We start from the raw sequence: 15625 nt of genomic DNA, 5'->3' as shown, positions 1-15625 counted from the left end.
GGCAAATGGCTAACTTCCTGGGTCAAAATCAAGCTGTGACCGCACACTCTCACCATGCATTTATTCCACTTTAAACTGCCCTGGCATCCCCCAAAGAATCCTAGGACGGGTGGTATGTGAAGGGTGCTGAGCATTGTTAGGAGACCCTTATTCTTCTCACAGAGCAGCCCTTCCCCGGACAATGAAGCAGCCTTATGCTGAGTCAGACCATCGGTCCATCTAGCTTAGTACTGTCTGCACTGACTAGCAGCAGCTCTCCAAGGTTTCAGGCAGGAGACATTCCCTGCCCTACCTGGAGATGCCGTTGGGGGTTGAACCCGGGACCGTCTGCACGCAAAGCAGACAGTCTGCCGCTGAGCTTACGGCCCTTGGCAGAAGGTTGCTTCCTCTGTTAATAAAACAAAACTAGCAGATGAAACTGAGCCAAGAGTTTTAAATGGCCTGAATGTATTTTTTTTTTCTTAAAAAAAAAGAAAGAAAGATTGGCAGGGAAGTTTTCGCCTGGCATGTGCTTTGCCTCTTAACAAGGTGGGAACAGAGGTGATGCTGATGCAAGAGTGTGAGCTGGTGCTCCATCGTTGCAGCGTGCAAAGCGTCTGCTCTCCCAGTGAAGCTTCCACTCCCTCTTTCGGGCAGGGTAAATACGACGAGGAGATTGAGGTCTACAAGCACCACCTGGAGCAGACCTACAAGCTGTGCCGCCCCTGTCAGGCCGCAGTGGAATACTACATCAAGTACCAGAACCGGCAGCTCCGCGCCCTCCTGCTGCGGCACCACTTCAGCCACCGGAAGACGGACAAGTCCTACATGCAGGTGGGGTGTCTGTGCGTGGCCCCGTTCCAGCCGGCCGCCCGTTTCCTTCCTGGAAGTGATGGTGGTGCACTTGGGGTGGGGGGGCTAAGGCATAACGTTTGGGCAGGAAGTGGCAGCTGCTCATGGGGGGGCATAGCGCGTGGGCAGGAAGTGGCAGCTGTGGGTAGGGCATCATGCTTTGGCGGGGTGCCGGAATAGCAAGTATTTTATTATTTGTTTATTTATTATTTAAAATATTTCTATCCCGCCCTTCTACGCTATAATAGGGCACTCAAGTAGCGATCCTAGCAGAGGGCAGGAACAGAGATGGAGGGATCTTAATTGTGTGTTTATTTGGATGTTGTTATCCTGCCCTTGATGCCAGTCCAGCAGCCCCCCCTCGCGCGTGTGTGCACTCTCTCACGCTCTCTTTGCCACCTGCAAGACAACTGGGCTTAGGGCTGCATGAAATTAGGCCTACGGCTGCAGGTTGCCAAACTTTGCACTACACCACGGTTTATAGTTATGCAGTACCCACTACACCGCGGGTTAGCATGACATGAAACCAAGGTCAATTTACTCCAGGTGTCTACCTAGAATGGAAGTGAGGGGTTTGCCTCAGACGTTCTCGAGAACCGGCTGGATCCCACACGCACAAAACTGTGCTCCCTTCCCTTGCAGTTGCAAAGACATCCAGGCCCTGCTCCGTCAGCTTGCAATTCTGAAGGTTCTCCTCTTCTTCTGCAGAGTTTTTATGCGGCGGCTTCATCCACCACCACCACCACGCCGATCCAAGTGATCGCCCTCCGGTTCCTGGCCTTCCTCAGCTGCGCCGTCCTCCTGGCAATAGCCTTGTATGGGACGGGCAACCCGTTCTCCCCTGAGCTTACAACCCCACCCGGTCCCGGGAGGAACGGCAGTGGCCCGAAGATGCCGGCAGCGCCACCGGGCAATGGCACACTACTGGAGGTCCTTGGCTGGCAGGAGGTGATCCGGTTGCTGCCGGAGCAAGTAGTGGAAGCACTGAGAGGCGCTTGGTCCTACGGGAAGAGCCACCAGATGGCCATGGTGGTCCTTGGGCTGCTGACGTGCTGCTTAGCCATGCTGTTGGCGGGACGGATTAGGTACGGGTATTTCTTGGGGAGTTCTTTTGGGGGGGGTTCCTTGTTAGCTTTTAAACGGAGGTGGGTAGAGGTGTAGCTCAGTGGCTGAGCATCTGCCTTGCATGCAGAAGGTCCCAGGTTCACTTTCCAATGGTATCTCCAGGTAGGGCTGGGAAAGACTCCTTCTCTGAAATTCTGGCGAGCCACTGCCAATCAGCGTAGAGAATACGTGTAAGGCGGTTTCCTGTGTTCCTTTGCCTTAAGGGAAGGGCCATAGTTCATGGGTACACCACATGCCTTTTGCATGCAAAAGGTCTCCAGTTCAATCCCCAGTGCTGGGAGAGAGACTCCTTGCCTGAAATCCCCAAGAACTGCTGCCAGCCTGTGTAGACACTATTAAGCTAAATGGGCCGCTGGTTTGACTCCTACTGCAGAAATGTAATTTCTGATTGGACGTCTGCAAATATAATGGATGTTGGCAGTGGAAAATTAGTACGGACAGAAAGAATATGTCACGGGCAAGCCCAGATTGTATGATTCAACAAGGCATTCTCGGCATTACACCTCCAACATCTGCCTTTATCGGACGGTGCCTTGTGCAAATATTTTGGAGACCAACTTGCTTGAAATACTCGTTTTTTGCTGAATCGCTCAATTTCAGATCCAGGGAAACATTCTTAACGTTTCTTTTGTACCTCTCACCCCAGGCTTCGCCGAATCGACGCCTTTGCCTCCACCCTGTGGCTCCTGGTGATGAGCTTCCACTTAGCCGAGAGCTACCTGCAGGCGGACACCCCCAGCTGGCTAGACACCGCCAAGTTCGGCACTACCTCGCTGTGCTGCCTGGTGGGCTTTGCGGCGGCTGTGGCCACCCGGAAGCCGACAGGCCAGCGGAGACCCCGGCCCCGAAGGTCAGAGCCAGAACAGTGACTCTGGGGTGGGGTGGGGACGCACATCCTCTGCAAAATCCAAGCCTTCAGATTTACTGCTGCTGGTGCTTCTTTTTCCTCTTCCTTCTGCTCTCCCCACCACCCCTTTGTAATTTTGTTTTAGGATGCTTTTCCTCCCAACACACGCACACGCTTCCTCTCCCCCTTCTTATGTGTTTACAAAACTGTGAAGATAATTCTTTCTCCCTCTGACCAGCTTCCTGTAGCACAATTGCGGACCTCCCTGGTTGCGGCAGGTTTTCCCTCGTCTTCCTTCCAAACCCCAAAGCCACATCTTCCAAAACAAATCATACTCTGTGAATTGCTCCGCTCTTTGTGAATTGCTCCATAGCACGTCATCTGACCGTCCTGCCTCTCCCCCCGCCCCCCCCCGCCCTGGAGTCAAGAGATTAAGTGGTGGTGGGGAAGCTCATTCCACTCTTTTCCTCTCTCCATTTTATGTTTTCTTTTGGGGTTTTTTTTTTGTGCTAGGCCTGTGTGTGGTTAGCCAGTCAGCTCCCACAACCCGTTGGTGCTGCAATCTTCCCCGTTGGTGCTGCAGACTAAACCAGTTCAGAACTGGTTTCGTTGTTTTGCCTTCCATTGGAAAAACCCCAAGAACTGTCCGCAACATGATTTTTTTTCTTCTATTCTGCCCCCCCCCCGAATGTTGAGAATTCGTAGTTCCCAATCCTTAGCCCATAAAACAGGACCATGCTTCCCAGGATTCCTTGGTTGGGAGCCATAATTGTTACAACTGGATCAAAACTGGTTTAACTGTATAGTGGAGACATGCTGTGGGCGTTAGCTCTGCCTTTGTTGGGGTGTGTGGTTTTGTATGTGTGTGTTTTGGAGTTTCTAATTTTTACACTGACGTGCGTAATTACCATCACATTTTTATAACAGCACTACAGAGTAAACAGCGGAGAGGGGTGGATGTAAACAGGATGCTTCTGCCCCGCCTTCCGTTCTCTTAATTGCCTGCCCTCTGTTAACAGCATGCTGCTGACTGTATCTTTTTAATTTCCAATGCAAAGGGAATAATCTGATGTGTGTAGCTTAATCAACGACAAAAATCAAACGGTCCTCTTAATTTTAATCTAAACTGCATTGTACTAATTTTTGCATTCTGTGTGCTTGCTTTTGCCTTTCTCTCAATCTTCATGGGAGGAGCACCGGAACTAGAACACACAGCTTTATACAAAGGAAGAGTCTAATCTTCTGCACGGGACTTTTGCTTAGTCTTGGAACAGAGAAAGCATCTGCTAAGGCACAGGGAGCCAGTACGTGGCACGCTGCTGCCTGGTCAGACTTCTGTTGACGCCAGTTTTGCACCTTTGGTACCCGTCAATTTGCACAAAGTTGGGATGCAAATTGAAATTCCTGTTTGTCAGTTCCCCTCCTGACTGGTCTTATGCAGCCACCATGAGCAAATCTGGCTTCCTGCAGGCATTGGCAAATGCTTGGAAAAAACTTTAAAAAAAACACGGCCGTCTAGGGAACCAACTCGAATCACTATGCCTGTGGCTCTTGACATCACCAAAGGCGGTGACATCACTGCCGCACTCTGATGCTGATTTTTGTAGGTAAAATGGTGCAAGGATGGTAACCTACTATAGGCCGAGTCAGCCAAAATATCTAGTTTCCTGTCTGTGATCGCTGGTTGTTTTTTTTCAAGGGGAAATATTCAGTTCAAAAAAACCATGAGCTGCCCAGGTTGGTCTTTGCTGTTCACTGGAAGCTCTGCTAGTCTGACTCCCAGCCTCTGCTGGAGCTGTGCTTGGCCTTGGTAGCTAGTGTGTAGTGTATGTATCTTTTAAAACAAAATCTTCCTTTAAATAGTATCATAGAATAGTAGAGTTCGAAGGGGCCATCAAGTCCAACCCCCTTTTCAGTGCAAGAATCCATGCATATGTACTTCATGTGGTGCTCACAATTGGAGGTGCTCCCAATGCCTCCCCCAATCCAAGAGACTGATAAGCCTCACATTGTATGGCTTCAGCACTGGGCACCCCCCATACCTTTTCTCTGGGACCCCATCGAAATAAAATCTTAGAAGTGTGAACACAGCACACGCATGATCAGCTGAACTGGAAGGAAAGCATATTCTTTTTTTTTTTTTAAAGAAAGGATTAGACCAGGGATCTGGGGACCAGAGCTTTATTGAAGTGGTCCACGGCAGGTCTGTGTATTTCAGTTATTTCTTGGATTGCGTGTTGTTACATTACAGTTTGAATTTTATGAAATATGATATATATGAGAAATACAAGAAGCCTTCCACCCTACCGATTCCAGTGAGCACCAAGTGCCACTGAGCATCTCTCATCAGAGCTGTAGTTTTCCCAGCCTGGGCAAACTGACACAGTTGGGTGCTTCTTGGGCAGCAGCCCTCATCCTGCATTTTGCGGGAGGTGCATGAGAAGGAGCCAGGCTGCTTTACACACACTCTTATATCTCTCTCCCCCCTCCCCTAGCCCTGCCTCCACTCCCATCTCCCGGAGCACCACAAATGTAGCATAAGGTCATCAAGTCATGGAGAGAAACCAGAATATTGGCAGTCCTGGTCTCTTCTTGGCAGGATATAATGAATAAAATTACTAAATAAATGCAGCTTGTTTTGGAAAAAGTGAAGAATTTGGAGTGAACTGGTCTCCCCCAGCTTTGATCAGTTTTATCCTTGCTGCTCTTGATTGAACCTTTGCATGTTCCTTTATCCTTTTTTCGTGTGAGTGTTGCTGTTACATTTTACTCTTTAACACATCATCCTCTCTCTCTCCCCACTTTCCAGTCATGTTCCCCCCCCCCCCGAAAAGAAAGATTTCTTTGTGTGTGCATGTGGCTCAACAGACTGGTTTGAGTGCTTTCCCTTGCTTTTTTGGGGGGGGGGGGAAACCACTTTAACTTTTATTTTTAAGTAGTTTGCCTTGCAAAAACAAAACGAAAAATTTGCCACGGCATGAAGGCTGGCAATTGAATCTAGTCTCATTAGCCAATGCGCACGCATGTAGCATAACCGGGATTATTTATTCTCTAGTATTATTATATCCACCGTGTATTTAACTGAAGCAAATAGACTTTTTTTTTAAAAGTTCCCTTTTTAGTTTTGTTTGTCGTCACAAAAATTGAAGGTAGGTGGTGGAACGAGGTGGTCGCATCAACCATTTTTCCTGCTGTGCGCGCTACATACAGCAAGGAAAACTATATAGCCCTTGCCGCCTCGCTCCCCTTGCTTCAGTGTGAAAACTCACAATTAAACCTGCCTTCGATGGAACAGTGTCCAGTTTTGAAGTGCATGCATGCGCGTGTGCGTATGTGAGAGAGAAGATCATTCTGTGCACTATGAAATTTGCTAGGATCTGTAACGGAATGGGGATCCCGAGTGTGTATGGGTTTCTTTCAGTAATTACATAGGAAGTTGCCTTATATAGAGTCGGACCGCTGGTCCATCTAGTTCAACATTGTCTACACTGATGGGCAGCAGCTCTCCAGAGTTTCAGTCAAGGGGTCTCTGCTAGCCCTACCTGGAGATGCCAGGAGTTGAACCTTCGACTTTCTGCACGCAAAGCAGATGCTGTACCGACTGAGCTATGGTCCTTTCCCAAACGACAGGTTCAGATTTGCCAGCCAATTGCAAACCATGGTTTTATCCTTTCTGAGTCGCACTAATCCAAAGTTAAGCTTCCTAGCCTGTGAGGGGTATCCCACAATCGTTTGCTTGGGTGAGGCGGCCTGAGGTGGGAAAGGGCACGCTAGCCACAAACTCTGTGATCAGGCAGGGAGGTCTAGTGCATTCCGTTTTTGCTGCTGTACCTGCTGCAACTTAACCTCAGCTGAGGAGCTCCAGTATCAGCTAAGCTATAGTGGAAAAGTAAAATGAGCGTTATGGGGTGGATCAAGTCAGCTAGGATGCTTCACACTCTTCCTTGGAGGGTTGTTGCAGGAAAGCAGCTGGAAAAAATACCCCTTCCTTGATGTATGCTGGCCATGTGGGTCTGAGCTGTCGCCCTGGGAGGTTCCACTTTCCTGGCCACTGCTGGGAAGGGTTGGAGGCCTCCAGTGCGATGGCCCTCAGTGAGACAGTGGCAGCGTTCAGACAATCCATATCTTAGCTTATTAAGCCGAGATATGCATAAGCTTTTTGCCCATGCACTTATCCCTTTTTGCCACAGAGCCACAAACTGAACCAGGAAGCCACAGTTTCCTGGGGGTTTTTGCCCCTTCCCAACCAGGAAACTGTGGTTGCTTCAGGATAAGCCAGCATACTTAAGCCATGGCTTGAAGCTGGGTTTTGTATCATATCAATAACTATTACTTCCTTGATAATTTTAATGTATTATTACTTTTGTAGACCACGTAGAGCTTTTATTGCAGTCAAGCACCACACAAATTTTGTTAAATAAATGAAACTTCTTGGCTTGTTTCAGAGATGCGTAGCGATCCCATCCAGATGGATTTAGATCAGTTGTGGGGAACCTTTGGCCCTCCAGATGCCGCCGAACTATAGCTCCCATCGGTCCCCAGCCAGCATGCTCAATGGTCAGGGGTGATGGGAGTCATGGTCCCAAGAAAACCTCCAGGGCCGAAGGCTCCCCACGCCTGACTTGGAGGCTTCCTAGCTGACTGGTGGCTTGCGCAAAGGGAGGAATGGAGGGGCGTGGCGTGGCGTGGCACCCGTTGGAGATGTGAGTTGGCCATGACTCTGAGGCAGGGGAGCAGTGTGTTTCTGCATGCAATACACACATGCATAACCTGTACTTCCACAGAGGTAGGTGTGTGTGTGTGTGTGTGTGTTTTGGGGTAGGGGAGGAGATAAACTCACAAGCTGTCTAGAGTTTCCAGACCTTGATCAGGCATTGTAGGGGAGGGGTGAGTTTTTTTCATCCCTTTCCCCAGACCAGTTAAGATTTGTGAACACCTAGCAGATACTTCAGCACTGTACACTGTCCCCTGAGCAACTCGATGTATCTTTATTTATTATCACCATTAAGCTTTTTTTAAAAAAAAAAATCTCGTATTTTATGTAGCGTAACTTTGCCTGATTGTCAAGTAACACTCTTATCATTGTTGTAAACACTAAAGCTGCCACGTTTTGAAAATAAAGGGCTCCTTAGCCGTACCTCTTTTCAGAAAGCGTTTTTGACTCTACAGCCTTCTGTTTGCTTGTTTGTTTACTTTCACTGTTCCAACCTTTGCCATCTGTGCCCTTCTGCGTTCCAGAGGAAGTATGCTTTTTAAGAGTCTTTTCCAAGTTTTGCTGGCAAATGCTGTTGCAGGTCGGGCAACTTGCTTTGAGCACCAACTGGGAAATCGTCGCCAAAATAAAATCTTGAACCTCTCCGCGCCATGAGGGCTAGTAGCTTGTCCTGAAGCTCTCGGGATTCTAAAAGGATCCCTATGAACTAGAAGCCTGAGAGCTCCTGCAATCTCTCAAAGGCTGTCAAAACCTCATTTTTTTTCTATGTTCTTTCAGACAAAAATTTAGCATCTGCAATACAAATGATTTGGCTTTTTATTTTTTATCTTTAAGCAATGTGCTTTAATTTGCTCCTTAAATAATATAGGTACTCTACATTGTTTGTGCCCAGAAATAACCTTCCTCCCTCAATCCAAAAAGCTCAGCGCCAGTCCAGTGGTGCAGGCAACCCAAGCAATCGCTTGGAGGTGGCAATATATTTTTTGGGGTGCAAGAGGTTGACCACAGGTCCATCTGCCCCAGTACACCCTACTCAGCTCGGCAGCTGATCTTCCACGGTCTTGTGCAAAGGGGCCTCTTTTCGTCCTGCCATCCCGCATCCTTTTTAGCTGAAGACACCAGGGATCATACTTTTTGTTTATTAATAATTTTATTGAAATATAATAAACAGAACAAAAAGAGAAACCGAACAAACATTAAACAGAAACAACAACCCTAGCCTGGGATCACTGAGGATAAATAGATATGTAAAAGAATAACAAGCATTATTGACTCAATACATTGAGATAAAGAATAAGGTAACTATAAATACACTGTATAAAATTACAATTCAATATTTGTGAGTTGGTTAGCAAAAGAAAAATTATGAAAGAAAAAAAAAGGAAATATCCTTTTACTTTAAGAAAACCAAAAGGATTTAGCTGTAGATGGGAGATGGTCATGTAAACCATGTTTATTTGTGTAATCAATCAATAACCATCAAGTGGCAACTTATGCATCTGAGCCAAGGATCGTAGTTGAGTCCTTCTGGAGGCAAAGCTGGTGCTGTACCACTGAGCCATGGGCCCAATAAATAAAAATACCAAGATGAAAATTAAGAGCCCGCTTTTATATCAGGGATGGGGAACTGGATCTGACAGCTGGGCCGCCCACCTGTCCGTCAGTTGATGTCACAATGCCGTCAGGTGACCCCTCTCTTTTTTTTGCCTGCAGTTTGAAATTGAACCTTGTAGGCAAATGTGTGTCCTGCAAGGTCTTGTGAAATCCTTTGCCAATGCTGCCGATCAGAGGTGCCTGGGAACCCTTTTCTCAGCTGAGTCAGGTCCTTCTACTGGACACGCCTGACAACCTATAAGACCACAGGTAGATGTGGTTTAGCCGAAATGGCTTTGTGCGCTAAGGGGGAGGTGGGGTTCTTCATTCTGTCCAACTATTGGCCCTGCTAGCCCAATGCTGTCTGTTTAGTCTGACGATAGCTGACTGGTATCTTTGGCAGAGACCTCCCTCCATCACCTGCTCCCTGAGAGATCCATTTTCCTGGCGATGAGTTCTGGGACCTTCTGCGCACGAAAGCATGTCCTCTGCCGCTGCGTGACGCCCTCTCTCGGGTCACTTCAAAATGTGCTTTGGGCATTCCTTGCCTCTCATTTCACCCACCTTGAGCTTCCCTTATCAAGCGCCTCTTCCCAAGCTTATAGATGCCAGGCAAGGGCTAACCTAATGGCCACGCTTTCCATGTTTTTAAATGTTGGCATGCCACCTGCTCTGCCACAAGCATGGCATCCGAAGCCGCCTACACACAGCATGTTCAACAAAAGGAGGGCTGTGCTGCTGTTGCAAGCCTTTTGCCTACCTGGTGCCCTCCTGATATTTTGGATGCCACCACCGCGCGGGAGTTAGAATCCAAAACGTCTGGAGGGTGCCGGGTTGGCAAAGACTGTTCTGCTGTGACTCAGGGTGAAGCCTGGGAAAAAGAAGCTGGCCTTGCAGAGTTTGCAAGGTCTAAATCTTGCAAAAGTGTGTGGTGGTGTGTGTGCAAGATTGGCTCCCGGTCCTTCCAACCAAAACTCGCATTCTCTCTCTCCAGCCTAATATTTGTGGCTGGCTATGGTGGCCATTCAAGTAGAGATTGGTACCATTGCTTACAAGCGCTTCACATTTGCCCCCTTCAGAAACATGCAGTATGTATTTGGGATTCAAGGGCCTACAGAATCTTGATGCTGGCATATGTTTTTTTGCAAATCTATCAGGGCCCAAAGTAAAGGTCTGTATGCTTATATATAGAGACTCAGTGTGGTGTATTGGTTAAGGTGTTGGACTATGACCTGGGAGACCAGGGTTCGAATCCCCACGTAGCCATGAAGCTCACTGGGTGACCTTGGGCCAGTCACTGCCTCTCAGCCTCATGAAAACGCTATTCAGAGGGTCGCCGTAAGTCGGAATCGACTTGAAGGCAGTACATTTACATTTTGTGCTTATATATGCTTCGTACATGATTCCATACTGTCTCCTGTGCAATCCCAACATCTGCCACGTCCAAAAAGTGATGGCTATACCACGCTTCGTTTTCCACACCTCGAGTCCGTAAGGGTTGCCAGTTTCTGTGTTCTTTCTGAAGGGGGAAAAATTCTTTTCTTCTTGCCATAAAAGTTTACCTTGTGTGTCCAGCTGCAAAAGTCTGCGGGCTGCTTTCTGTGTTACAAAGCATGTAACTGGCAGGATTTCCTCAGCCAATGGCGATGAGGCATGCAGATGAACCTGGATGACTGGCCTATCGGTGATGCCGGAATTGGAATGCAAAGCCTCCCGTTGGCAGTCGTAAGAGTCTTGCAAATGGCCCTTAGGGAAAGGGGGGGGGACAATCTCCTTGCAATTATATAGCGTTAGTTAAAAATGCAAGAGGCAGATTTTATCTAAGGCCCTAATAAGATTGGACTGCCACCATCTGCATTAGTACTGATGTCGACGAAGCACAAACGTGGCAGCCCAATTCTCGATGTAGGTTTACTAGGAAGCCAATCCCATCAAGTTTACTTTGACTTACTCCCAGGTAAATGGGCATTTGATTGCGCTTGTTAATCTTACTCAGTGTCCTTGTTTATTTGCAGAGATGCATCCCATCTGCAACTGCTTACATGAAGTCACGTGCTTTCCATTTGCAAAAACATCCCTTAATATTTCTTTTTTTAAAAAAAGATCATTTCCGTTTGAGTGGTGTTTTTAAAAATGTTAATTTCAGGTTTAATGAAGTTACTTAAGTCCTCCTTGGCATACCTTCTTTTGACATGAAGCCATTCTGGTGAGATTTACTTCCTGGTTTAGTGTTCACCACATTTATATTCTGCATTTCCTCCCAAGAGCTCAAGACCGTATAAATGGTTCTCCCCCCCCACTCATCCCCATTTGGTCCTCCCAACAACCCTCTGAGATAGGGTTAGGCTAAGAGAATGCGACTCGGCCACATGAGCCTCATTGCTGAGTGAAGCTTTGCTGGTTTAGGCTTCAACAAGCAGCAGAAGTTCTAGCCAAAAATCTTTTTCTCTGGAGGACCAAAGTTTTTTACATCCGAGACCTTTTGTTCATTATCCTCTTTCAGCTTTGGGAAATATGAATAGGTTTTAGCAGGTTTTTAACTGCTGCTATGTCTCTGTGTCTCTCTTTCTATAACTAATAATTAGTGCCCCGGCTTGCTGCCTTTCCTCTTCCCTCTGGGTCCCTTTTCCTTTTGTGTCGTTTTGGGATCTTTTTCAGCTGAAGAGCAAATAAAAATGCCCAATTGTCATCATCGCTTTGCCTTGTAACCAGTGAATCATTTCAATAACTTAAGAATACTTTCAATATTGCCAAAACCTTATTTAATGCTTTTTTTAAAAGGTAAAAATCAAGGAAGTGCAATAGAGCTTGCAAACATACACTACAGATAATTTCTTCAGCCGGAAAGGCCGTCTTAAAACATTCTGTTCTTCCTGTTATTATTGCACTGGGGTATAATTTTAGTTGATCTATGAACCAGTTAGGTAATTTTAGACCCCGGACTTAATGATCGTATTGGGGGGGGGGCTTTAAACAATCATGTGCTACTTCATTTGTGAAACGCACAACATTTTTCGTCCCCTGCTGTCACTCCATGCTTGAGAACTGTTTCTACGTTCGTCTTGATAACATTACAGTAAAAATGTTTTGCTAATCCTAATTGAAGAAGGTGTTTGAGTTTTGGCATATATAGTTTTGGCAGAGTGCAGAAATAAGACTGGTAGTTGAAAGAATAAAATAACGTAAGGTTTGTTACTGCAAAGAGTAAGCAGCCATGTGGCCTGCACTCAGGGAGCCATCCCTAATTGAGAACAAAGACAGGAAGTGAAGGGAGAAAGGGGAGGAGCAAAATCTGTGAAAGGAACCAACGCTTTGGAGGAAGAATTAGCAGGGGGAAGACTAGATTGCCTTTCTGTCTATTGCCCCCCACTGGTTCAGTTAATTTGTGACATGTTGGTGCTCTGATCCCAACAAAAAGAAATGCTCCTGAGCATGTGCAGTGTTGCATTTTAAACTTGCTTAAATCCATTGCACCATCGTGACTACAGGAACAAAGCAGAATTTGCTTCTACTGACCTGATGCTAAAAGACGCTGACTGGGGAATAAGCATTGTTTTGTGCCAGGAAAGGATAATAGATGTTTAAAATGAAATGAGCCATCTGTAACCATGTACATCACCCTTTGATTATAACAGGGGTAGCCAATTGATGCTGACCAGGTGATTTGGACTTCATGCTCCCATCATCTCCAGGCAGAATGGCCAATGGTCAGGAATGATGGGAGTTGAGGAGTCATGCAATATCTAGAGGTCACCACGTCAGTTTCCCCTGGACTATAAATTATTATTATTAGAGAAAGGAATGGTGCCGTGACCAGCATCAACCCTGTTGGGCCCTGTCATCTCCATGTCAGCGCAGGTGCTGATGAATCATAGAATCACAGAATTGTAGAGCTGGAAGGGGCCTATAAGGCCATCCAGTCCAACCCCATGCATGGTCTGTTTGCTATTGCACCTGTCATCTGCCACTGCAAACTGTCTCAGCTTTTCAGAGAGAGGTTGGATATAATGTGTAATTAAATAATGGGAACATAGGGAAGCTGCCTTATACCGTGTCAGACCATTGGTCAGTCTAGCTCAGTATTGTCTACACTGACTGGCAGCAGCTCTCTGGGATTTCAGATGGGACATTCTCAGCGCTACCCGGAGATGGCGGCGATTGAACTTGGGGCCTTCTGCATGCAAAGGAGATGGCTCTACCACTGAGGTATGGCCCTAATACAACACTTCAGAACCAAAATAGGTCTGCTTGGCTTTTAAGCACACCCTTAATTTTCACCCTGTGCTTTTTTGAAGCTTTACTCCTGCAGATTTTAACTGTTGTTGATCTACCAAGCTAAAGCTGCTGATGTTACGGCGCACAGGGATGGCTGGAATTGTCTGCAATATTTGTAGCGGTATTTAAAGCTGACTTTTTTTTTAAACAGCTTTGGAGGATAAAAGCCGGCCTCTGCACATGGAAAGGGGTGTGGGTTGTCATGTTTAGCTGCGCTTGATGGATACAGTCAAGTCACTGTGACTTGTCCCTGCCATTTGGTTTAATTTGGGGTTGGGGGGGTGGAATCTAGGATAAGCAGCAAGATCCATGAGGATTTTGGGCACAGTGACAGGAGTTGGGTGTAATTATTTCAGGGGATTTGGCTGGATGAATGATTTGAGACCACCGAGGAAAAGGTAGGTGACATTTTCAGTATCTGCATTGACCCTTTCCAAATTACATAGCTTGTTTCCTGTGGCTGCGTGGGTCTAGGAACATAAGTAAATAAATAAATAAATAGGGAAGTTCCTTACACAGACTATCTAGCTGAATATTGTCGACACGGATTGGCAGCGGTATCCCAGGGTTTTCAGGCAGGAGATGCCGGGGTTGAAGCTGGGACCTTCTGCATGCAAAGTAGGTGCCCTACCACTGAGCTAGGCCCCTTCGCTTCAGACATAGGAAGCTGCCTTATGACATGTCAGACCATTGGGCCATGTAGCTCAGTATTGTTGACACACAGGCTGGCAGCAGCTCTCCAGCGTTTCAGGCAGGAGTCTTTACCAAGACATGTTTGCCAGGGACTGAATTTCAGACTCTTTGCATGCAAAAAATGTGCATTTAACACTGAGCTACAGCCTTACAGAGAGGCAGCAGGGCGCTTTTGTAGACTGCCCTGTGTAGAAATTGGGAATGGGATCTTTGCATTGGCTGCCAAGATGTTAACAGGCGATGGGCACGCATGCCAGAACGCCTCCTTGGTGTGGTTTTAGTGAATTTCACCCCTACCTGGTGCAACTCTTCCTTCCCTGCTCCCCCTTCTCTCTGTCTCTGCTTCAGCCAGTCTAGCTAGTCTGCCTCAGCTGCTCTTAATCCTACGTCTCCTCTTGAAACCAGTAGCGAAGGTTGTCCCTTCCAATCTGATGTCCTGTAAGGAGCAGCCAGCGTACACCTTTTTTTGTCTCCAGCGCTGGATTGCAATACCTGTTTTTCCAGTTATTTCACCTCTTCTGATCAGGGTGCAAGTAGGAGGACGCAGAGGCTGTAGAAGGAAGACCCCCTTTTCTGGCCTTGTGGATCTGGCCCCACCCATGTGGACCAGCTTCGACAGGTGGGCAGAGCAACCCACCTGTCAATCATGTGATACCAGGCGATTGACAGGACAGCCAGCTGGTTGTCAGGCTCCTGGGAACTGCAGCACCAAGTGGTTTGCATTGAAACCACTTGCTGAAAGAGAGCGTTTGGTGCTATTGGACCAAGGTGTGCTTCTCCCTCCCCAACCGTCAGCTGCATGTGAATCACTGATGAAATTGCCCCCGCTTTCCAAAAGGTTCATTGCTGCCCTGAATATTATGGTTATAATTGAAGGGCAGGGGTATGGACCTGCTGAAATAAATAAGGGATAAAAAGCAAAATGCTCAATGAGAACTAGAAGCTTGTGTGTGTGTTTGTGTGCATTTTAATCATTTTATCGTTAACAAATTCTTTGTTAAGGCATCTAATAAATCCCAGTTTGTACTGGAGAAAACGTGCAATGCATTCTTCTCTTTTAAAAAATGTGGGATGGATGTTTTTGAGTCTTCTAGAGTAGAACCTGGCAGCTTTTGTATAGGCGTTTTTGGTGGGTGGACAGCGCTGACTTTTAGACTTCTTATTTTCCTAATCTCCGGCTGTTACCAGATCTTACAGTGAACGGGGGACGGGTCTTAACGGGGGCACAGAGTGTTCATGGTGCAACCTCCATTTATCTGGCTCAGGTAAATATCCCTAGGGTTTGGTTTTTCGTTTGCTTGTTTAAAGAGAATTCCTCAATACCAGCATTGGGATCTTTAACAACCATTTTTGTAAGTGTATATGATCTGATGCAGCTAAAGGCCTGAGCTGCGAACCGGGAGATCTCCAGTTAGAATTAAAGAGGTGATCTTGGGCAAGCCATTAATCAGTTCACCATCTGTAAATGGATACATTGCCAACCTACCTTCCAGGGTTGTCGTTATCTTTTATGCGAGTTCTCTAATGACTTTTTGAAAACCCTCTAA

The 15625-nt window shown here is 46.8% G+C and overlaps 1 protein-coding gene across 3 annotated transcripts in view; it reads left to right on the top strand.

Annotated features, from left to right (window-relative positions):
* The window catches only part of TMEM201 (transmembrane protein 201), a 48099-nt gene that overhangs the window by 16522 nt on the left and 15952 nt on the right, over positions 1 to 15625 (top strand). For all 3 annotated transcript variants that reach the window (XM_061601726.1, XM_061601727.1, XM_061601724.1), the window contains 3 exons: positions 637 to 813; positions 1540 to 1916; positions 2603 to 2806. In XM_061601726.1, the coding sequence (XP_061457710.1) occupies positions 637 to 813; positions 1540 to 1916; positions 2603 to 2806 (758 nt within the window). The remainder of the gene's footprint in view (positions 1 to 636; positions 814 to 1539; positions 1917 to 2602; positions 2807 to 15625) is intronic.

This window comes from Rhineura floridana, chromosome 18 (assembly GCF_030035675.1).
Source record: "Rhineura floridana isolate rRhiFlo1 chromosome 18, rRhiFlo1.hap2, whole genome shotgun sequence".
Lineage (NCBI taxonomy): Eukaryota > Metazoa > Chordata > Lepidosauria > Squamata > Rhineuridae > Rhineura > Rhineura floridana.
The sequence above is the reverse complement of the archived record's forward strand: the minus strand, read 5'-3'. Positions and strand labels throughout refer to the sequence as shown.